The 23,630-nt window shown below is 44.8% G+C and overlaps 1 protein-coding gene across 2 annotated transcripts in view; it reads left to right on the top strand.

Moving 5' to 3' along the window:
* The window catches only part of NDUFA10 (NADH:ubiquinone oxidoreductase subunit A10), a 61,071-nt gene that overhangs the window by 3,202 nt on the left and 34,239 nt on the right, over window positions 1-23,630 (top strand). For both annotated transcript variants that reach the window (XM_063109285.1, XM_063109295.1), the window contains 7 exons: window positions 1,046-1,214; window positions 1,959-2,174; window positions 4,700-4,786; window positions 8,277-8,398; window positions 11,245-11,324; window positions 16,627-16,681; window positions 18,403-18,488. In XM_063109285.1, coding sequence (XP_062965355.1) covers window positions 1,046-1,214; window positions 1,959-2,174; window positions 4,700-4,786; window positions 8,277-8,398; window positions 11,245-11,324; window positions 16,627-16,681; window positions 18,403-18,488 — 815 coding nt within the window. The remainder of the gene's footprint in view (window positions 1-1,045; window positions 1,215-1,958; window positions 2,175-4,699; window positions 4,787-8,276; window positions 8,399-11,244; window positions 11,325-16,626; window positions 16,682-18,402; window positions 18,489-23,630) is intronic.

The raw sequence follows: 23,630 nt of genomic DNA, 5'->3' as shown, positions 1-23,630 counted from the left end.
ACACTGCACATCATTTCAAAAACATTAATTCCCAGTTTGATACATGAAAAAGTATTTTTTCCTTGTAAATAGCCTTTTTAAAAATTTTTTTATTTTTTTTTATTTGTAGCACTTTAACAGTTTTTCATGTGGCTGTTGCCTGTATTTAATCCTTATAAAATAAGCTGGGCATTCCTGTCCTTAGTTTTTCTTATTGATCATGTATGTTGTACTTTTTTAGTTGTCTGCCTTTTTACTGTGTTTTTTCTTTCTTTCTTTTTTTTCCATTGGAAAGATCGTTTTGGCTATAGTGTGGAGAATAGATTGGGGATGCAGGAGATGAGGCAGGTGTTTGCCTTGTAGATGAGAAATGTGAGGATGTGTACAGAATCAGTGCAGCAGGCTAGGAAGGGGATGCTATGTCTAGGGAGATTGAAGAGTTAGGATTTTGTGGGTGATTGTGGAGTTGGAGAAAGGAAGAAATTAAAAATGATGCTCATGTTTGTTTTTGTTGTTTGTTGAGTAGTGGATAGTCCCACAGATATTTCCTATTATGAAGGAAAGCAAATTTAGGAGTTAGGATATAGATATAACATTTTAGTTTTAGGTCTGTTAGTTTTCAGGTCCCTTCTGGACATGTGGATGGAACTGTTGAACAAGCAGTGGGATAACTAGGTCAGGAGCTCAGGACAGAGGCTGGACTAGAGAAGCGTTTTTTATTCTCTTCCTCCCTATCTCCCCCTAGTCTCCCTCTCTCCCTTCCTCCCTTTCATTCATCTGTTCTTCTATCCATCCTATTTTTATTGAACCTAGTAAGCATATTCTGTTTAGGCACCGTTCCAGGCCCTGAAGATATAGCAGTGAACGAACAGACTATACACCTGCTCTTATGGTACTTTCATGGGGGAGGGCAGAGGACAGATAATTAAATAAATAGGTAATGAAGATATAGATGTTGGCATTTTTATCACTGAGGAGTTTCTTGGTATTGTTACCTAATAGTTACTAATGCCTGCAGTAACCAGAATGGTCACGTTGTGCTGTTGTTTGGTGTTGTGTTTTTCAGGAAGGAATTCATACCAGTGTGCAGTGCAAGTGGCGGTATGGACCTTTGGCATTCGTGTTTGGTGAAAAAACAACCAAAAAACTGACACAGTACAGCAAAGTGATAACTGTAGATGGCAATATATGTTCTGGAAAAGGCAAGCTTGCAAAACAAATAGCAGAGAAACTCGGTACGAATTTGTCATGCGGAATGGCACCTTTTTCTCAGATATATGGTTGCTTATCTCATTTTGATTTTATTTTAATATTGACTAGGTAGAATTGGGCCTAGGGTGGGTATTTTACATTTTTGGAATGTTTACGGTAAAAGCTATTATAATCTTTCAGATTTGGAAAGTGAAAAAAAAAATCCATGCTGGTTGTCAGTGTGAATTGGAATTTTATCTTGACAGTGTAAGCAGGGCACTTCCACGTGAGCTGTCGTATTTGAGCTTTGTGACAGCCTCTGTGATAGACAGGGCTGTTATTGCTGTCATGTACAGATGGGTAAACTCGGTGAGATAAGCTGATGTCACACAGTCGGTCAGTGGGAAAGCCAGGATCAGAACCCCGCTTCCTGACTTCATGTTTGTCCACTGTACCTTTGGGTTGCATTTGATGCAGCTGCCCTCTTGCATAGAGGGGCTCTCTGGTGACAAGAAGCTGTCCTTTCAGGAGGAACTTCTACAAGGGCACAGTGCAGCCCACAACACACAGTTATCTTACACAATGTGCACATCACGCACATTGTCTTCAGTATTTTATGTACTTCCTTTACACACAGTGTAACACAGGCATGAGGGCAACTTCCCACAGGTCTTAATGAAATGAACCAGCCCCGCTGATGGCATTCAGATGGCTTTGGGTTTTGGTCCACAGTGCTCGCCGATGGGAGTGATCCATATCACACTTGATCCAGTTATTTCTCTTCTCAGGCTTAAAGCACTTTCCTGAAGCTGGGATACATTATGCAGACAGCACTACAGGAGATGGAAAACCCCTTGACGTAGAGTTTAATGGCAGCTGTAGCTTGGAAAAATTTTATGATGACCCGCAAAGTAATGATGGCCATAGCTACCGTCTGCAGTCCTGGCTGTACGCCAATCGTCTCCTGCAGTACGCAGACGCCTTGGAACACTTGCTAAGCACAGGTGCAGTGTCATCAGTCAGGTAGCTCTGGGGAGTGTTTCTGTTCTTAAACCCTGTTCTAGAGTTCAAGCACTTTAAATTGCCACTAAGTAGAGCTTTTCTTTAAGGGTATTTGATGAGGCAAGTTCTGTCTTTACAGTATGATCATAAATTCTCTGAAACCCATGTTATTGTTGCTTTGGAGAAAAATTAACTTAATATTTCATTGTTGCGTACCGGAGTGGGATTTATGAATTGTATGAAATTTTCATATCAGTGCTCTAACTATATAAATGAAATATGTCAGGAGGATGGAGGAAAGAGAGGACGTAACAGCAACTGGGAGGAAGTGAAATCCTCCTTGTGAAGATGGGGCATGTGTCACACAGAGACGTGGATGACAACAAAATAGGATTGTCCTGGAGGGCTCAGAGATGGCCTGGAATTCACTGTATGACCACAGGGTAGAAGTTGAACCTTGAGAAGATGGCAGGCTTGGAGGAGGTGGGACACGGTCCCATAGCCTGTGCAGTAAGAGAGATGTGTCCCTGGAAGTTACCCAAAGCAGGGAAGAAAGGCACAAGGGTTATATATTGGGGCAGGCAAAGTCCAGAGCCTGGGAGATGGGCAGCAGAGATCAGGAAACAAAGTTAGGTGAAGGAAGGGTGGGCGAATGGGGTGGGGACACAGGCCATGCATGTTCAGAATGAGATCAGAGTCCAGGCAGGGCTGCGTTATCTGGGAAACTGCAGTGCTTGTTAAATGTGGGCTGGACTCCAAAGCATCCTGAGAACCGGACAGCAGATACACTATTGATTCTTGGTCAAAGCCATAATACCACTGTGGCTCTGAATTCACTGGTTGAAGCAAATGGTATATGTGTGGGAGAGGGAGATTGGTTGATTTTTATGGGCTTTGTTTCTGCTTTATATATGAGTTGCCACACTGGTTGATGGTCAGAGCTCCTGATGAGCTTTCTTACACAGAGAAGCTCAGCTGCCACTAGAGACTTGGCTTCATGGGGTCTGAGCTGTGAGAACAAGAGTGTATTTTTGACAAGGAGTCCATATAACTGATGAAGCTGGCTGACAAGCCTGTGTTTGGGCTGACTCCCGTGTTTGGGAGTCACGGCCTGAGCTATGTTAGGCCACGGCATATGCTGTGCGTGTGCACGGAGCACAAGGTACTGCTCTCATCTTAGCACTTGCAGAGGGGTCTGATTTGGTCTTGCTGTTCCAACATTTTATTAGTGATTCTTTTTTCTTATGTGAATGTAAGCACTGATTTTGGTTAGATTTTTTTCTTAGCTCTTAAGAAAAAAATGTGGTCTGCAGTCTGCTTTTTGATGTTCTGTAGTAGGATCCAACTTATAGGAGCTGATGAAGTAATAGCTTGGGCTTAATACTGACTTTGGGGCGTACCCCAGATTCTCTCTGAAATATACTTCAGCCCTGTCTTGTGACTACACATTTCTTAAAGTTAAAAAGAAACATTTTATTTGTTAAATGAAAACTTTTTGTTTCTTTTCGTACTATGTTAATATATTCACTTTGTACTATGTTAACATATTCATTAAGTATTTAATGAGTGCCTGCTGCGTACCAGGCCCATTCTAGGAGCTGGGATACCACAGGAAGGGAAGCTTGTATTCTCGTAGGGGGATAAAGACTAACCGTGGAAGCAAGTACATCAGGCAGTGAGTGAGTTGGGGGATGCTCTGAGGAACAGGCTGAGGAGTTGGGTTGGGGGCCGCTCTTTGAGATGGGAAGGTTAGGGGAGGCCCCTGCCCCGACATACAGTGCTGAGTGCAAGGAGACCAGCTGGGGGCCTTAGGAACTCGTGCTCTGAGCTGCAAGAGTGACCATGAGGGAGCTGCTGTGACAGTAGCGCAGCGAGTAAGGGTGAATGAAGATGAGGTTGGAGAAGTGGCCCAGGCAAGACGGCCTGGCCTGGAGGACCATGGCAGGGACTGGTTTTTCCTCTGAAGGAGAGAGGAAGCTGCTAGGAGGCTTGAGCGCAGGAGTAACACGGTCTTGCCTAAGTTTGGGAATGCTCCTCTGGGGTACGCGAACAGTCTGGGGACAAGGGCAGAAGCAGGGAAAGGAGGTGAGGGGACCTGAGGGTGGGAGTGGTGCTTGGTGGCTACATTTGAGATGTGATGGTTTGCTGATGAGTGGGGCCAGGGTGTGAGAGCGGGGAGTTGAGGACAGCTCCAGGATCTGACCAGAGTGGCTGGGGCAGGCACAAGATTGTGGTGGGCACAGTGGGGGGTAAAATAGGTTGTTTAAAACTCAAAACACTTTTTGTGTTAACCAGATGCTTTTGTTATAGCTGGCTGAATGAAACAGAATATTACCTTACCAAAAACCAGAAAGGTGTTACAGTTTTTGACAATGATTTCCCACTTATAAATATGTATGTGTTCTTTTGGATGTATTTGGTTTGGAAATGGAATTGTAAATGACTGTTTCCCCTATCTGAAGTGAAATCGCTAGTTTCCAGTGCTTGGTATCTGATTTTTAGTTTTTGTTTCCCTGTTTTCAAACAGGACAAGGTGTCGTGCTGGAGCGCTCCATCTTCAGCGACTTCGTTTTCCTGGAGGCGATGTTCAAGCAAGGCTTCATCCGGAAGCAGTGTGAGTCAGCGCTGCCCATGGCTGCCTCTGCTCGTGTGCAGCTTCTGTGCAGTTCCTGTGCTCCGTGCTTGTCTGTTAAGTAGATGAATAAGTGCCTTTACTTAATAAGTTTCTACAGGAGAAAAGGGAACTTACTGAGGTTCCTTTCATCCTCTTTTCATCCTAAAACAGACATCCTTTGTCCTCTCCACCTCTCTGTGCAGACAGAGCAGGGCCCAGATTCTCTGACACACACAATAAACCGTCAGCCTTGTCCAGGAACCTTGCCAGTACGGCCAACCCTAGCAGCCTGCTGCTTTTCCTCTTCCCATGGATGTGCTCTCGCCGAGCTCTGCAACTTTTAGTGCGTGGTTGTGTGGACCTGTCCCGCTCCCTGTGCCTGTCCTGTGTGGTTTGCAACGTCGCCACAGCCTCTTCTCTTCTTGCTGCTGCTCTTACATTTTAGAGAGAACAGCATGGGGCTGGGTACTATGAAAGGTCTGACAGATGGCACATGGAAAAGGATAATTGGTTAAGAGGAGGTGCCCTTGAGGAAGTGTTGGGGCAGCGCATTGAACAGACCGTGTGGCCAGTCTGACTGCTGTCATTTTCATGTGTGGCTGAGGTGGCTGAGCTGGTGGGAAGCTGAAATTGGGGGTCAGTGCATACATTGTTGGTTAGTGGATGGGGAGACTGAAGCAAGCCAGGTGATGACTCTGCGGGCGGGGCTGTCTGCTCCTGGCCTGCTTCTGTGTCCTGGTGTTAGGGGAGGCCCCTGTGTGCCTGTAGCCCCAAAGAGTAGTCAGAGCCTGTGCTTCTGACTAAGGGGCTAGCCCTCCCTAGACACAACGGCAGGCGCTGGGCTCAGTCAGCAAGCGTTTCTCGAGTGTTGCCATGTGCCAGACTCTGTGTTAAGTGCTGGGGAGATACAGATGCTGGAGACAAGACTCCCCCAGCCCTGGAGCAAGGAAGGGGGCCGTTAAACCAACAGATGGTTAACTGCAATAAAACGCACTTACCGGCTGTTCAGTATTCCTCAGGGGTCCTGTGGAAGCACACAGGGGGAACCACTAACTGGCTGAGAGGTGGCTAGTTGTCAGGGACAGCTTCCATGATGAGTGGTGAGTCATGTACGGTGCAGTAGGGGTGGGGGAGGCGAGGAACGGGTGGAGGAACCTGCGTCAGCAGCAGGCCAGCGACATTGTCATGGAGTGAGGCCAGGTGCTGGCCAGGGGTGACACTGGAGAGGAAGGGCTTACACCTTGGTGAGGACGTTTGGATTTTGTCCTGAAGTACTGAGGCACCACTGCAGGATTTTAAGCATGGCAAGGATGTGGCTGGATTTGAGTTCAGGATGGTCACAGGCATTTGTCTGAAGGTGAGGGGAAATTCAAAGGGAGGCCAGTTGGGATGAGGCTGGAGTGGGACGTTGTGCCCAGGGTGGAGGCTCTGCTGGGCAGCGTGAGTTAACTCCTGAGAGGGACACTGGGCAGGCCTGGGTGGTCAGCCTCATGGGGGCACTGCGGGGGAGTGGCGGTGGACCTGCCTGGTTAGTGGACCGCTGAGCGAGAAGGACTCGGGGTGGGAGTTGAGGCAACGACTGTGAAGTGGCTTTGCGTTTGGTCATCTTGGGTGTGAGGTTCCTCAGAGAGAGGCCGTGGAGACGCCCGCAGGCAGGGGGATGTCTGTGTTGAGATCCTGAGGACTGTCCTGGTGGGAGAGTTTGGGGTCAACACTGACAGTGGGCCTGCTTATCCTGGGCACACCGTGCAGTGAGGTTGAGGGCTGAGACAGATCTTGGGGTGCCATTTCTGGGCACATGGGAGCTCCCTGAGGAGTTAAAGCTGAATTGTCAGAGGTGTTCAAGGAGAATGGGCGAGGAAGGTTGGTTGTCAGTGTCACGTGGACTGTGACGGGAACTAAGAGATGACTGTTGGATTTCACCATTGGGGGTTGGTGATGATAGCAAGAGTAACTTAAGTGTTGGGTTGGGGGAAGCAAACCATGTTGGCGATAGCGTGGATGGCCTATGACATGGTGAAAAATTGCCTAGGAAGCAGGGATGCTCGCAGGATTAAGGAGGAAGGGAGACCTAGCAGAGGAGGCACACGAGGCCTGCTGTGTCCTGCCTGATGGCGTTGTGTCCTGTGGTTGGGTGAACAGTGCCCACGGTCAGCCTCAGTCCTCTGCTTTGGTCTCCTCCCTTGTAGTCCTTCCTGTCCCTCCAGCTCACATCGTCCCTGGCCTTGGGTCAGAGGTCCATCCCGAGATTGCCTCTAAAGTGAAAGTTACTAGGATTGGTCGCTAGAACGTTTTCTTTAGAGCAAAGTAATTGTCTTCCGTGGACCTTAGCATGGTCACCCATTTGTCACTTCTGGAAGATTCCACCGTGTGAAAATCTGCATAGGCAATGGTTTCTTGACATTGCCCCTGTGGTGGGTGAGGGGTGGTGGTTTCATTCCACACACTGGAGTGGATCCTCCCTGTTGGTTTCTGGTACAGTTGGTTTGTGCAGGAGGATGTCCAGGCGCAGAGTATTCTTCAAAACAACAGAGACACTCTTTAGCATCACAGTTGTTACGTGATTGCAGTCTGTATAATATATTCTGTGTAACGATAACTTTAGTAGAATTCTTCCTCAGCCTTAGCTGCATTTAATTTTGTTTTTTATTACTAAATCTGATTCAGTAGATAGTTCTATGTAGCTGATTAAATTTACTGAAGTATGCTGAACCCGTGTACATGTACCTAGACATTTTGCTGTTGAGTTATTTGAAAAATAAAGTATTTAAAAATGTTTTTACTTTCTAGAGAAGATCAGACTCTTTTATTTGTTATTACTGTGAAGAAATACACATGTAGCAGGTGTATATAGTGCCTTTCAGTTCACAGAACACTAAAATGGACAACTGCGTGACCTTCCCTTGCCTAGGAAGTAAAAGTGCACTCTCACATGTGGCCAAGATGCGTTACAGATGTGTCCTTTAGAATGCTGTTGAGGTCACGGTTTAAATCCTGGTGTTTTACTTTGTGTAAGTTGCTTAATTTCTCTCAGTCCTGTGCTTTTTTTAAAAAAAAAGATGACCAGTAAGGGGATCTTAACCCTTGACTTGGTGTTGTCAGCACCACGCTCTCCCAGTGAGCAAACTGGCCATCCCTATATAGGGATCCGAACCTGTGGCTTTGATGTTATCAGCACCACACTCTCCCAAGTGAGCCATTGGCCGGCCCTTCATCCCTACACTTTTGGCCTGTAAATCCAATGGGGGTGGGAAGCACTGTTTGCAGGGTTGCTATGAGCATTACAGCTGATGTGTGCAGATGCCCCATGGCACCTGGAACACAGTCACACGCTGTGTACATGTGGTCAGTGGTTACAGCTAGGACTGTCATGTGATGACATGGCTCTAAGAATTGCCTACACCTTTTCCCCTTTATTCAAGAAGGAGTGTGTTTGAGAACCTCTGTGAGGACTGTTAGATGACAGATGTGCCTCTTTTGTGTGTGCCAGGTGTGGAACACTACAATGATGTGAAGAAGGTCACCATCTGCGAATACCTGCCTCCCCATGTGGTGATCTATGTCGATGTGCCTGTTCCAGAGATCCAGAATCGCATTCAGAAGAAAGGAAATGTACCTTCATTTTTAAGTGGGAGGCCAAGCTTATTTTTAAGTGTCCTTGCTATATTTAACGTAGATCAGCACTTAAAAGTCATGTTTACAGTAGGTTACGAATTCTTGACAGTCCTCACCAAGATGGGTGGCACGCACAGTAGGTCCCAGCTGAGAGAAGGCACTTGTGCAGGTGGAGGGGAGGCTCCGGGGCTCAGGCTGGTACTGCCCCTGGTTAGGAGCTACTTCCCACCAGTGATCTCCAGTCCCGTTGTTGTCCCCGAGTCACCTGAGCTGTCCTTGTGAGGACAGGGAAGGCCTCCAGACAGAAATCACTCTGCTGACTACTCTAGTCTCTAAAGGGTTTTTGTGTTCTGTTGTTTTCCCACAAATTGAAAGCTATTTCTAATATCCTTTCAGTTCATCATTTCCATCTGTTTAACTCAAATTGTGCCTCTCTCCCTCTTTTTTCTGCTTACTGATTCTAGAGCAGTAGAGCAGTGATATCCACACATCCATTTTCTCTCTTTATACTTTCAGTTGAGTCTTAATTAGATGGTATAGAAACTCCACATTTAGAAGTTAGCCTGTGGCCATCAGTAGCTCTGTAGGCTTGATGGAGGATACAGAGATTAACAGAGACCATCTTTGCCCTTATGGGTAGTTCTTGTTTAGTATTACAGTTTTTTTTCTTGGAGGAAGTTAATGATTTCTGTGATATTGTGATGAAGATGCAGGGATGCCTCTTTGTTCCTGATTCCAGTGCCCATCCTCAGTGCTGGGATTCTTGTGGGTGCTCAGTACATACCTCTCTGAATGGCACATACGTGTAAGATAAGCAGAAGGCTCCGGTTATCCTTTGCTGCTACTGATAGGTCCCACAAGACTGGCTTTCCTCTCTTTCAGAAGTAGACACGTATGAAACAGGGCCTTTTCTCGTTTAAGAGTGTGCGCATAAGCATGATGTGTGATTTAGACTTCCAAGGACATTCCATCAAGTGCAAATGGAGGGAACTGCAGGTTAGAAATACTTGATTATTTATCAGTGGAGTAATTTTGGACATCTTTGCTTATTACACCAATATTTATTGAGAAAAACAGGCATATATTCAGAATTCTCTAGGTAATTATTTTGTTATCTGGGATAACTATTTCAGAAACAATTCTGAGGTCCAAATTAGAGCTTTCAAATTTTTTATTTTTCCAAGTAAAGTTAGATGAGTACTGTCACCAGCTAAAATTTCCACTGTGTGTAAGGAAAGGAGACGTTTTATAAAAGAGACATTATATTGTTAAGTGTGCGTACTTATTTTGATTTTAGTGCAGTCTGTGCCTCTGTGTTGCAGCCTTTAGATGTTCCTGTCAGTTCCTAGCCATTTCTAAGTTCTAAGAAAACAGGCAAACTTATTGATAACTAAATATTTTATCTAGTATTTGTGGGTCAGATTTCTGAGATGGTTGTTTTTATGTTATGTTTGTAGTACAGTGGAGTCCCTTTTATAATCAGTCTGCATTTAATCTTATTTTACTTGGAACATAACTAATGATAATGATTTACAGTCATATCACCTATTCTGCAATGCTGTTGTTGGTTTCACTCACTGTGCTAATACTGAGCACCTCCTATATGCAAGGTTCCTGTGCCAGGTACCTAGGAGGATACAGAGATTAGCAGAGACTGTCTGCCCTGATGCCAAGTCCTTACTGGAAAGTACAACTTCCAGTTTCAGTATTTCTCCTGAGGGAAGATGGGATCCCTTTTCTGACAGTGATAAGAACATAGAGCTTCCTGTGTGTCCTTTCCCCTGTGCCTGGTCTCACTGCTGCAGTTACAGGCATGTAGTGAGCACTCCTTAAATGATTGGGGTTCTTTTGTTTTGTTTTGTTTTTTGAACAGTTTTAGTGAGGTATAATTTATACTCTAAAATTCACCCATTTTGAAGGGTACAATTCAATGGTTTTTAGTAAATTTACCAAGTTGGTGCAACTACCACCATAATTCAGTTTTAGAATATTTTCATCATTTGGTAAGGTGAACCAATAGGCCTATTAATTTCTTATTTCCTTTCTCTTTCCCACAAGTATGAGTGTTAATTGAGCATCTACTCTGGTGGTGCTAGTATATGTCACTGAACAGGGTGGACATGAGCTTATATGCTAATGGGGGAGACCCATAGTAAACAAGAAAATAGATAAGAAATACATCAGATAGAAGTAAATGCCACGAAGAAAATAAAACAGGCGAAAAGATAGTAAACTTAGCCTTCGGCATTGCTAAACTGTAAGTTTTAGATAGTGAAGCTTACCACTTATAATAGGACTTTTGAATTACTGAAATTGGATTAGCACACTTAAATGGGAAGGGCTGTGAAAGGTAGAAGAAGTGGGAGAGGGGTTTGGGGGAAGACGGGTGAGTGGTAGAGAAGGGGAGGAGGTCGGAGAGCTGGAGAGGGCTGAACCACAAGGAGGAGGATGCTAAGGACAGATGGGGACAGGCAGGCCACGCCACCCCCCATGACCTGTGGTCTTTTGTGGCCTGCACTCAGGCTCGATGGAACAGGAAAGACAGGCAGCATAACTTTATAAAAGGGGCTTTTTTCTTAACCCTATTCTTAGAATACATCTTAGAGCCTGTGGAGGAAGGTCATGTGATGGGCTCACCTGGGCAAACAGGTGTTCACTGTAGTAGAAGGAGTACTTCTAACTGATGCTGAGGCCCTTCTCTGTCACCCTGGGGTCGCTGAAGTGCCCAGCATGAGTTGTTTGAAGAGAACAGTGCTCATTGATTGTCTTCACATTTTACGTGAGCACAGGAAAAAGAACATGAGTCTAAATGTTCCCAGCTTGATTTTTCTGCTTTTCTTTAGCCACATGAGATGAAGATCACCTCTGCCTATCTTCAGGACATCGAGGATGCCTATAAGAAGACCTTCCTCCCTGAGATGAGGTGAGCCAAGCACATAAGTGGTTTATAGGACTAAGGCTTCTTGGCAAATAGTTTCTTATGCCCCAGCAGCCCAGAGAGGTTTTTTTAGTGCAGTGGATGTCATCTGGGGTGTTTTAATCTGATGTTTATAAACCAGTGATGGGAGACATTTCAGTTTGATTTTTGTGGGTGTTCGTATGCATGCATTTGTTTTGGTTTGCTTGTTTTGCCAGTACTTTTTGTGTTCTGTTCTATTTTTAAAGTTTTTTTGATGCTAAAAGTAAACCCAAGCTCCGTTTCATGACAATTTTTAGCATTAGCGAACTTTTGTATTTTTGCTTCAGGTGGCAACTAAACATTCCTGTTTACTTGTAAGGATGGCCTGAAAGCACTCAGTGCATTCACAGAGGAAGTTCATGAAGGATGAGCAGTCTCTGTAGGTGCTTTTGACATCACTGAGAGGCATTTGGGTTGGATGAAGGAGACATCACCAGACCTTTTTTCTTCCTTCATTTTCTGTTTCTTTAATGAAAGCTCAAGGGGAGTGTGTTTTTATCCTTTCTGTAGCTTGTGCTCTGTGATCCTTGATGTATTCGGGTGTAAAAGAGTCATTCACTACTGTCACTCAAGGACAGTTAAAGTGAGGTTCCTTGAGTAATGCTTTTATTGAAGGTTTCAGTAGTATTTTTCATGCTTTTTTAAACTCAAGCCTCTATTGATACCTAAGAATCTCATGCCCTTGTAACTATAGAATGTGAATAAAAACAAACGAAGGTGCAGTAATTTTGGAAGAAAGTTTTATTTCTAAATTGAAAGTATGTATGTTTTCTAGCCATTACATTACCTCTGCTTGCCTGTGATAAGCTTTTCTTTCTTAGGTAGTTGAAAAGACAGGGTGAACTGTAGGTTCCTTTCAAGCTGTTGTGCTGCTCTGTTTTCAAGACCAGAAGTACAGAAGAAAAGCAGTTTTGTAAATCTGTGCCAAGGGGAAAATACAGAGCTAGCTGAACAAACAGCATAAACAGATAGTTGGCCCTAGAATTTCAGCTTCAAAAGTTCCTCTTTGAGATCTTCTGCCTGTAAAAACGTCACTGCAGAAAAGCTTCTTCACTGATTCTCGAATAGAACTTTTAACTACGTCATCAGGAAAGTAGTGCCTGACTTCAGCTTGCATACAGGGTGGGAGTTTTTTTTTACCTTGCAGTTATTCTCAAGAACTTATACTTCAGGGCTTCCTGATGATGAGATATGTTTAGCAACAATTATAAGTATCCCTTGTTTGACTGGGCTATACGTACTTGAACTGGATTGGTATTTAGCTTGTGGAGTCTCAGAGTCAGCATTCTGCAGCTCACGTGTGCCTCAAAGGCTCGGGGAGGTGCTGTTTTCCATAGAGCTGAAAATCAGACAGCTCCTCCTGTGGCTGATAAACCTGGCCATGCACATTTCTCTGGGGTGACTGGTGAACCACAGCGCACGGCAGTGGAATGTTCATATCCTCAAATCAAGACCCAGAGGCTGATGGTTAACTCTGTTTTTCGCATAACTGACTACTTCCATAGTGGAGTTCAGGCCTTGCCAATGACTGGACAGAGGTTTGGAAGCCATTGCTTCGTGGTGAGTGACATGGTAGTTCCTGAGAATGGATTTTACTAGATCTTCGTCACACCAGAATTGCTGGGACACTGCCACTGCATGCTCCAGGAGTTCTGATGGGAGGTGTTATGTCTGTCATTTGAGTGCCTTGATCACCTGGGACCTTCATGGCCCTTGCCCGTTCCTGGTATTCTGGTGCCATTCACTCTCAGAAGGAGCAGAGAATCACACTTAAGGGGAAGAAGCTTCCATGATTTCCCCAGAGGTTAATTTGAGTTTGAATGTTTCTCAGGTGTGAAGAGTGCATGTCATCTTTGCCCAGTAGTTTTAGACTTATAATAAACGTCAATGAAATGTACCTCTTTTTTTTTGTATAAACCTTATCAAATTTCCAGGTTTGTTTGGTTTGTTAGTTTGTTCGCTTTTTTCTTTATTTGTCCTGGCTTCAGCCACCCAAAAGGGAAGAGTACACATCTGAAATGCTGAGCTGGTCTGGCTATTTTTGTGGGGCTGATGTTGTTAGAGGTGGGCATGGAGTGTGCCCCACTCTGAGCAGCAGCACGTCGGTCATTTGTTTTCGTCTTTATTCTCGTGCTGGTTCTCGCTCCATCTAAGGTCGTCTCAAGCCCAAGCTCTGTGCCTGTCCTTTGTGAATCCTCTCTTTTACAAAACCTGGGCAAACCAAGAAATTTTAAAGAGTATTTTTTTTTTTTTTTTTTGATGCTTGTTTGTAGCACATTGTACTAAATATAAAGTAAAAATTTGATGAAACTTGTAACAGGTTATAATCTAAGATTATAAGTCATTTCTGTTTTAGAATTTAGAAGGTGTTTTCCAACAGAAACAATTTTAGGTTTCCTGGGCTTTATTTAAACCATCATTTAGTTAAATACTGTATATTTACAATGAACAACCTTAGAAGTTAATAAATATTGTTAGACTACTAGTAATTACACAATAAAGTAAAAATTTAACAAGAAAAGTGCTTCTTTAGCTTCAGTATCGGTGTTGAAACAAAGTAGACTTACTTGACCAGTTGATGGCTTCCACTGGGTGAATTCTGCATGTCTGTGTCCTCTGCATGTCTGTGTCCTCTGAGTGATGTCCCCTGTGTTAGCTCTTCTAACGCATGGTGACATGTGGTAATGTGTCATTGTTTTGTGTATGTTGTTTATGAATGAGTGAAGAACATTGCAGCCTTTTCCAAAATATTTATATTGTGGATTTTAAGAGGGACAGTGAGCTACCTACCTTAGGAATGTGTATTTTCTGCCTTTGTCAACAATTTATGACCCAAATCCTAGGAGTACATCCTTTTACCTTGATGATGAACGTATCATAAATAAGTATGACCTGTTGTTCAGCAAATATTTATTCAGCTCAGTTGATGTCAGCTGGAGACATGGTGGTGCACAAGAAAGGTAGGGCAGGCCTGCCTGAGAAAGGTACTTGTAAAATGAGGTTTCAGAAATGTGAAAGGGAGCTCTGTGTGACCAGCCAGCCTCACATTCAAGTGAGTTTTGTAAGTACCCATTGTTTCAGATTGTTCTAAGCAGGTGAGAACTGGGGGAGGCTCTGGAAGTACTGAGTTGTGGTCGAAGTTCAGGAGTAAGCGTGGCTCAGGGCTCTCTATGGCCTCTTGAGTGATCTCTAGGAACAGGCCACTGTGGGGTCGGGCATGAGTCACCTCCTCAGACCTTTGAAGGCTCCTCTGGATCAGTGGCCCCACACTTGTTGGCTCTCCTTTCGCAAATCAGTGGGGATGAGAAGCAGGCATGACCCGGCAGAGGAGGGTGTGTTTTGTGTGCTGTCTGTCTGCGACTGGGGCATTTCGCAAGGTACTTTGCCCATTATAGGCACCAGAAGATATCTGCTGGATCAGGGTACACAGGAGATGGGAATGTTAGGCTATGAAATTGACTCCAGGTTGCTTCAGCAAATGGTATGGGGGTCTCCAGTTCCTTGAGGGCGGGAGCCCTGTCTTTATCACCTTGTACACCCCACACGGTGCCTGTCGCCTGGTGGGGGTTCCGTAAATGTCTGTTCAGTTGTCTATGTTGAAAGTACTTGCCACGCATTTTCCTGACTCTCTCAAGAATGCCAAATAGTTTGTGACCTTTCATATTGCTGTGTGAGAAAAAATAACATTTCAGTGCCAGCTCCGTTCACTCCCTTGATCATCAAGGAGTGTTTACAGCCTTTGTCTCCTAGACACTGGATCATGCAACTTGCAGAGGAAAATTACTCCCCTCCCCACTTTGTATCTTTCTCTTCATAACAACAGTGGGTAGCTCCAGGTGGTTGAAGAGGGCTGTAATTAGAGTGACCTTTTACTTCCCAACTTTAATGGCAAATGCAGTGAGATAGCTTCCTAACTTTATGGATTCATCGTTCATTGTGTTTACAGTTTCTGACCATTGGCATTGATCTTAATAGTGCTATGAGAAATGCAGTGATCTAGTTGCAATAAGAGACTGTTAACCAGTTGGGTGACTGTCTTTGAATCATGTGCTATAGGCTTATGTAGAACAGATGTGTTCTGTAGGAATTATAGTGCTTAAAGACTTTGTTCTCTTTCTTACACTTTGGAATTAATGAGAGTCAGTAATAATGATACTTAATAGAGTAGAAATATTTTACCTATACTAACTCATTTAATTAAACCAGTGGTCTGTTGAAGATGGTCAGCAGAGTTGGTGAAGTTTGGTATGATTGTAGGGGTCCATATATGTTGATTTCAATCTGAGAATAAATAGCTTATAAATACTTGGAGTGTTTATATGTATGCTCTGGTGTAAAGTTACCTAAATGAGGAAATGGTCCCTTGTTTGTGCCATTCAGATGATATGTGGGGAACACTTGTCTCCTTCTGCCATGTCCTTGATGGAAGGGGTCCTCACGTTTCTGTGGTGACAGGCACTCCAGCGGTTCTCCTGGTCTGGCTGCCTGATGGCAGATGCTTCTGGCCAGGGTGTAGGTTGCACAGGCTCCTTTTAGGTGGTCTGCGGGTGATGGCAGAGGTGGCTCCTTCCTTTGGTGAGGCACGGACTTACCAGCCTGCTGGTTTGCAGTCCTCCCCTGGCTGGACTGCAGGTTTGTAGATGGTCATTGTAAACATGGGAGGAAGTGGGCAAAAGTGCTGGAAGTGGTGAACTGGCATCCCCTTCTTTTTGGGACTCAGTTGTGAATTTTCAGTGTCCAGACTAAGAACCAAGGACTACGGGGGCTGAGTTGATGCTACTGTGTTGTATAGTTTGGTTGAAACAGATTATGTTGAGGGTTTCATTTATCTCCTAAATTCTAAATTCCAGTGGCTCAATTAATCTGTGGCCCACCCTGTGTTTTTGCTGTTACCGTGCTTGAGTCTCGGTTAGGCCCTGGGCACCTCTGTCCTTTCCTGTGATGGGTGCTGCAGTTGGAGGTTGCATGTCCCTTTCCACAGTGGTGGCTGTGGTCTCTCCCACCCTTGGGCTTGGGGGGCACTGTCATCAGGGAGAAGGGAAGCTAGGAGACAGACCTGCTACCATCACTGTCACGCCAGAGCACATTGCTGCTGCTTTGAACAGTCTGGCTATACTGAACCATTACATGCCCAGCACGATGTCCAGTTCAAAGAATGTGAAGTTTTAGTGTTCACAGCAGGCGACTTTAGTGGTGTGTATTCATTTCCACATTAACTTTAACTTGGAAAAGTTCATGTTGAATTTCATTTTGCTTTTTCTTACAGTGAAAAATGTGAGGTTTTACAGTACAACGCAAGGGAGGCTGAAGATACAGAAAAGGTAAGAGATGGCGGGAAGTTTCTGATTATTCTCAACTTTGACTCGGGTGAGTTTCCTGCAGATCACATGATCCAGTTCCCTCAGGTTTTAGAAATGTCAGTGTTTTATAATTTAGAAGCAGCACTGCCCCAGCCATCACACTGTCTTGGCTATAAGGTTTTGATTTTCTTTCAGATAATTCAGTTTCTATGACCTTCAAATTATATAGATGCTGAAGGTGCAAAGAACCTTGGGCCATCTGTTCCAACTTTTTATTAAACAGATGGTAACACTGAAAGTTGAATTAGTTAGTGGGAAAGATTTAGTCATGTAAAGATAGCACCTTTCCCAAAATTAATGCCTTTTGTGAAATTCTGTCAATCTCATTATAGTTTTCAGGGAACTTAATGAGTAATAGCCAAAAAAAATTTTGAAAAAGAATAACACGGGAACATTTGCCCTGCTGAATACAAAAACATACTAAAAAATTATAGTAATGAAGGCATTGTGGCCTTAATACAAGAATTAATAAATAACGTAATGAAACACCAGGGTCAAGGGTTCGAATCCTTCTACTGGCCAGCCCAAAAGAAAAGAAGAAGAAACAAAAGAATCCAGAAACAGGGGCAGTCTTGTGCGCACATGTGTCTTTAGTTCAGTAGTCAGTTCCTTTAAGGATAATCAAAAAGTGAACTAGGGGAAATAGTATTGAGGCAGCTGAACATACATTCATTAAAAAAACAGAAGTTCCTATTTTATATTATATGTTAAGCATAAATCACTAAAAACAAAACGGTATAGAAATTCTAGAAGAAAATAGGAGTTTTAGAATATGAGTTTGAGTCATAACAGGCTGACTGCATTAGTAACAGCCATTTCAATTTCCTCGCAGCATGGGCAGAAGTAGGGGCAGTTAAGGGTGTGAGCCTTTTACAGAGAGAAGAAAGAGCCTTCTCCTTTCAGACAAGCAGCCTGCAGTCTAGGCCCAGCTCTGCTGCTACCAGATGCAAGAATTCTTTTGAGGCCTTGGTTCACTGTACTTGGACTGATTAAATTACATTTTACTTTCCTTCCCAACCTTCTGTTTCTGTGCTGCTGATTTGTTTTTAGACTGTTTTTGTACCTTCTGACAGAATGTTTGGATGGCGTGTATCTTAGAAGAGTAGTACATTTTGTCTCCAACACTGGTGTTATTTGAGTTCATTATTGAATAGTTCATTATTGAATGAGCTATGAATTATTATTGAATGTACTCAAACTTCTGAAACTTAAAGAGTCCCCAAGTCTGGCGTGTTTGACAAGAGAGTGCACATGAAGAGGAGGTGCTCTCTGAAAGGCCTGACTGTGTGGAAGGCAGGCTCGGGCGGGGCTCAGACTGAGCCTCTCCAGGTAGTGTTCTTGCTTATCGGTCACTTTGAGTGGCTAGATCTCACCTTCTAGAGTGAATTTACTTGGGAAGGAATGAGTAGTCTGTCGTGAACACCCTCTGGTCTCGATTCTTTTTCTCATCTGTCCTCTTCCTCCCAGCTTGCGAGGTGATTTCTGTAACACTGCAGGGGTGGAGCGCTGGCCAGCGAGGCCGTGTCGAGGCAGCATCTCTCAGCCCCACTGCTTCATTACGTCATCCAGTTGAACTTTCTTTTTGACTTGTGGTGTGATTCTTAAAATGTTTTAAAATGTTACATCATTTCAATTTCTAAAATGGGACTCTCCATTTCAGTTGGGATTTTTTTCTGTCTTAGGTGATAGAAAACATTGAACGCCTCAAGTGTGACAAAGGGCCTTGGCTCAAGCAGGATGATCGGACTTTTCACCATCTGCGAATGCTGTGAGTTCCCTGATTTGGGGGAATTGCTGAAGGAGGAACATAAGACTTTGTTTTTTAATTAATTTATTTATTTCGAGTATAGTACATTGTGTCTACTTGCATGCTGTAGAAACTTACAGAATTTGAAATAATTATGTTTCAAGTTAGGTGTTAGTTAATAGCACCAACAAATAAAGTGTACTTTTTTTTCCCCTTCTAAACAGCTCTTGAATTCTCTGGTCTGATGATTAGTTAATTAATTTCCATTAATAATTCACCAAATATTTTGCTTCTGCTATTTGCTGGGCGCTGTTCCAGACTTAAAGGATGTAGTATCAAATGAAATTCCTGCTCTCATCAGAGATACGTTTTAGTAAGGAAGACAGAGTAAACATAAATAAAACTGTTTTGGGTCATAAAGGCTGTGAAGAGAAGTAACCTGGTGTAGTCAGTGGCTGGGTTGTAAGTGACACGGGTGCTGTAGGGGCACAGAAGGCTTGAGCGAAGCCAGGACTGGGCCCTGTGGGTGTCTGGGGTGGGGTGGGGCAGGAGCAGAGGCTCTGGGGCAGGCATGTGGTAGGAGGTGCACCCAGCAGCCCAGCCAGTGTGACCGAAACAAGGGGTAGTGGAAGAGGGGAGACCATGACAGAAGTGGTGGGGGTACCCATTGTTGTACTGCCCACTCTGCAGCACTTGGGAGGTGGTCCCACCCTGTGTCAGTCTCTCCTGCTTCCCAGGGTCTGACATGGCTGACTGCTGTGCCAGCCTCTCCCCTGCCCTGCTGCTTGCCCTCACGGCGCCTGCCACATTCTGCCTGCAGCCTGCGTGCTGGTCATTGCCTGTCTTCTGCTGGTATGTGTATTCCAGCCATATAGGAAACTGTCTCCTGAGCACGTGGTGTCCTCAAGAGATGTATCTGAAGTGAGTTTGATATCTTTTAGAACTATAATTTCTACAAATTCAGGGGTGATTTTGTAATGAATAACGCTGTTAAAATTCCGATCATTAATAAATCACAACATTTGAATATTTTAGAGTCTTTACCTTATGAGAGTAGAGGAAACATGAATAATTTGGGGTCTGCCTTTTGTGCCATGTCCTGAGTGCCAGCCTGGCCCGACCCCATCCTGTGCTGTTTCCAGCTGCTGCTGCCCCAGAAGACTGTTCTCAGCACTGAACCCTTGGACCCTGAAGGGTGACCTAGTGAGGCTGCACAGCCCCTCGCCTCTCTAGGGCCTGTTCAGGCATGGGGATTGCCTGGCGCTTAGCATTCTCACTCCTCGTGTTCAGAAGTAAGGGTGGTGTTAGGACAGGTGGTGTTAGGGGCAACTGCACGGGGGTGGTCTGTTCCTGGCCCTGTGGTGGTGGTGGTGCCTTTTCAGTGGTGCTGGTGTCCTTGGGCTTTTGATTCTCGTGTGTGGGCGGGACTGACCCTGCTTTCCCCACCTGATGGGATGTGAGTGAAGCAGTCATCTCCTAGGATGCCCAGAGGGACAGCTGGCTCACCACACACAGCTCAGCGTTCACTGATCAAAACCAAGGCTAAACTCAATGTGAAATAAGGAGTTTATCTTCTATTTGATGTTTCTAGTACAGCAGTAATAAGCAAAAAATAGATTGACCTGAATAAAACTATTCAGTGTACTTAGTTTATTAATTCATAGTACACTATTTAAGTAGTAATTGCAAATTAAAATCAAACCAAATTATGTATATCTTTAACTCTAAGAGTGACTGTTCTAGGCAGTTGGAGTGGATACCACTGAAAGATGAGCAGATGGGCACAGTGTGGGCGCCCACGTCAGGCTGGTGAGGTGGGAGGTGGCTGAGGTCAGCGGTCAGCTGTCTACCTGACTTGGGACCAGTCACCTGACCTGCTTGTGCCTTGGCTTCTTTGTCCATGAGATTATGGCATCAAAGTAGAGCACTAGGCTGTGCTTATTGAAGGAAAACCAAACGAGCTTGGTTATCCACAGGTGACTGGCCAGAAACTAGTGCAGTCCTCTGACATTGTGAATTTAAAGGTTTCTGTGGGATGTTGAAGTCAGCTGGTAGTTCCCTATGAAGCCGTTTTTGTTGAAAAAGCAGTTTGTGCTTTGCTGTGAACTGTGGCCAGGGGCTCTTGAACACTGGCATATTCTGAGTAATTTTAACTTTGGGACAGGGATGGACAGGATAAATAAAGGAAGAGAGACTGGCTCTCAAGAGCAGAAAATAAAGGTGGTATATTTCTAAAAAGAAATTGCTTTTAATAGCAGAGATTCACCTTTTCGAGACCAGGTCAGAGGGGTTACTTGAGAGGGGCTCAGCCACTTACCTATCGCTGAGACCCAGGCTAGTGGCTGAGCCTCTCAGTGTCTCCATTTCCTCATTGTAAAGCGAGGAGATAGCGCCCACCTCATAGGACTGTCGTGAGGATTAAACACACGAATAATCGGAAGGGCTGAGCACAGCATGTATCATCAGCCCTAAGTAAGTTTTAGCTGGTAGATTGTGGTAATTATGATGCTGCTCTGTGGTGTATTATATTCTGATTATAGATGCATGATTGTCTTACATTTTCTGTTAGTATTTTTGTTCTTTAATACTTTGCTTCTTTATGTGTTTTCTATTTCGTTTTTTTCTGATCTCAGAAATAGTTTAAGTTTATCATCCTCAGCTCACACGTTCCAGAAATTTACCGAGTAGTTGAACGCAATCCCAGAGACAGCCATGACTGACATGCCTTTCACCTTTTCTCTTCCCCCATACATGATCCGGTGCTACGTATTGTTTTGTTGTTGTTGTGGTACCCTGGAGTCCCACTATGCTTCACTCCTTGGTGAGATGGAGACCTTCTGAGCTGTATGCCCACCAGCCGTATGAGTTTAGCAACTCTTTGTATACATATAAACCACGAGGAATACACCCATACCATACAAACAAAGTAGGTGTTATAGGAAAGCGAGAGGATGGTTTTCTGTGCACTCCCCATCGGCATAACTTTGTGAATTTGCCTTAACTATTTCCATTTTCCCCAAAGTCCAGCTTTAGCTGTATCCATCAGGATCCTGGGAAAAAACTGATGGCACATTTGACCCGTCAATGGAGGAGAGTTTAGTGAAGGGAATGTTTACGAAGGGTAGGGCAGGGCTGAGGGGAGACAGCAGGGCTGGTGGTGGGACTGGCCGTCGCAGGGAGGGGCGCTGGTTACTGGGAATCAGGGCTGCCGCTCAGCTTAGGAGAGGCTGCTCTGCACATGCTGGAGCCTTAGGTAGAGGAGGGTCTCTGCAGGCAGGGAAATGGGTGAACAAATATCTGGCCTTTAACGACACCTCCACCCAACCCCACTTGAAGTCAGAGGGCAGCAGAGCCCAGTGGACACAGAGACCAGCCTCTTTGGGCACAGAGTACATTGCAAGATGGGAAGCAAATGGGAAATACCTCACTGTCCCCAGTGAAGGCAGAGGATGGTCAGCATTCACTATTGTCCTCTGTCCAGAATAAAAGTGTATATCTCTACCTGGGACGGGCAGCTACCATGTAATTGTGCAGTGATGACAGTTCATTCACAGTCTCCTGTTAGTCACCACCAGTGCTTTTCATATAAGATGGAGGGGGAAAGACACAACTCAGAGCTCCTATAGTCATTTCTATAGCTAACCACGAGACTCGAGTTCACTTTCACAGCATCCTTCTTTCCCATATCCATTCCACAGTCTCTGTACCCTCTGTCAGAACCTCAGTTAGATGGGTGTCCCAAACCATTGCGTTGTAGATAAGAGACTTCGGTGATTCTTCCTCTGGGATTGCTGTAGATCCCCGCTGTTTAGAATAAGATTCATTACAGTGAATTAGTAAGATACATAGCCAGATCAATAAGGAAAAAGACATGTAGAAGTCTGGAGAAATCCATGCAGAGACTTCTGATGCTCTCTCCCTCCTGTGACAGAGGGACACAGTGAGTGAGCTGCTTCTCTAGCAACGAAAAATGCAGTGACATGTGGGCAGTATTTCTGCCCAGAAAGCCCATTAAACACTCAGTGCCCAGAATTTTTATTGGGGGCTGGTCACGTAAGCATCTTCTGCCTAGCAACTGTTCAAATTCCAGACCACTTCCAGAGAGAAGGCAGGTGTTCACCACAAACCACACCATGCCCTGGCACAGCAGGGCTTGCTGCCCAGCTTTATCAGCACAGGGTGCTTTTTAGAAGCTGTTTCCAGACGTCCACCAGGGGCCAGCCTGGCAAGGAGGCTGTGCCAAAGACAGCATTGTGGGCCTGCTCTGTTTACTGCAAGGAGAGGGCTTTCTTTATGCACATTAGCTGTCCCTGCAGCAGGGAGGCAAATCTGAACCCACGAAATGTGGCTTCCTTGTGACGGTAAATGGCTGTCCCACCATGATGGGAGGAGTCCCATGGCACCTGCATTCACCTGTGCCAGGGAACAGTGCTGTGTGGGAGGCTCAGCACTGGCCTCTGCTCCTGGCACAGTGAGCACACAGAAGTGGTGGCAGCATGGTTGGTTTTGGAGAGTGCTGAGGACTGAATGTCCCCTCAAAATTCATGTTGATTCCAGAACCCCAATGTGATGAGATTTGGAGGTGGGGACTTTGGGAGGAACTTAGGTTTGGTTGAGGTCACAGAAGTGGAGCCCCATGATGGGATTGTACCCTTATAAAGGGTTGAAAGGATATGAAGTATTTCCACCACCTGAGGATACAGCATGCAGGTGGCCATCTGTAGACCAGGAAGTGGCCCTCACCAGACACTGGACCTGCCAGTGCTTTGATCTTGGACTTCTAACCTCCGGAATTGTGAGAAATAGATTTCTGTTACTGGTAAGTCACCCAGTCTGTGGTATTTTGTCACAGCAGCCAACACTGATTAGGGGAAGCGTGGGTCTGTTGTTGAGCCAACATGTGTATAGCCTCCATGCTGGCCTGGAGACCCCTCATCCGTCAGTGTGTTCAGTGATCACTGACAAAGCTGGCCAGGGTTGAGTTGTCAGTTCATGAGCTTCCAGCTGTGCAGCGGCTGCTTTGCTTGATCATAGGTTTTTCTTGATAATGAGTGCACGTGTATTTCTAGATGTGACGCACACGAATATGTACAGTGAAACTGACTGCCATCGGTGTTCTATAACCTGTGCTTGAGAGTACATAATTTTTCATCTTGAACCTAT

The sequence above is a fragment of the Cynocephalus volans genome, chromosome 1 (assembly GCF_027409185.1).
Source record: "Cynocephalus volans isolate mCynVol1 chromosome 1, mCynVol1.pri, whole genome shotgun sequence".
Classification (NCBI taxonomy): domain Eukaryota; kingdom Metazoa; phylum Chordata; class Mammalia; order Dermoptera; family Cynocephalidae; genus Cynocephalus; species Cynocephalus volans.
The sequence above is the reverse complement of the archived record's forward strand: the minus strand, read 5'-3'. Positions and strand labels throughout refer to the sequence as shown.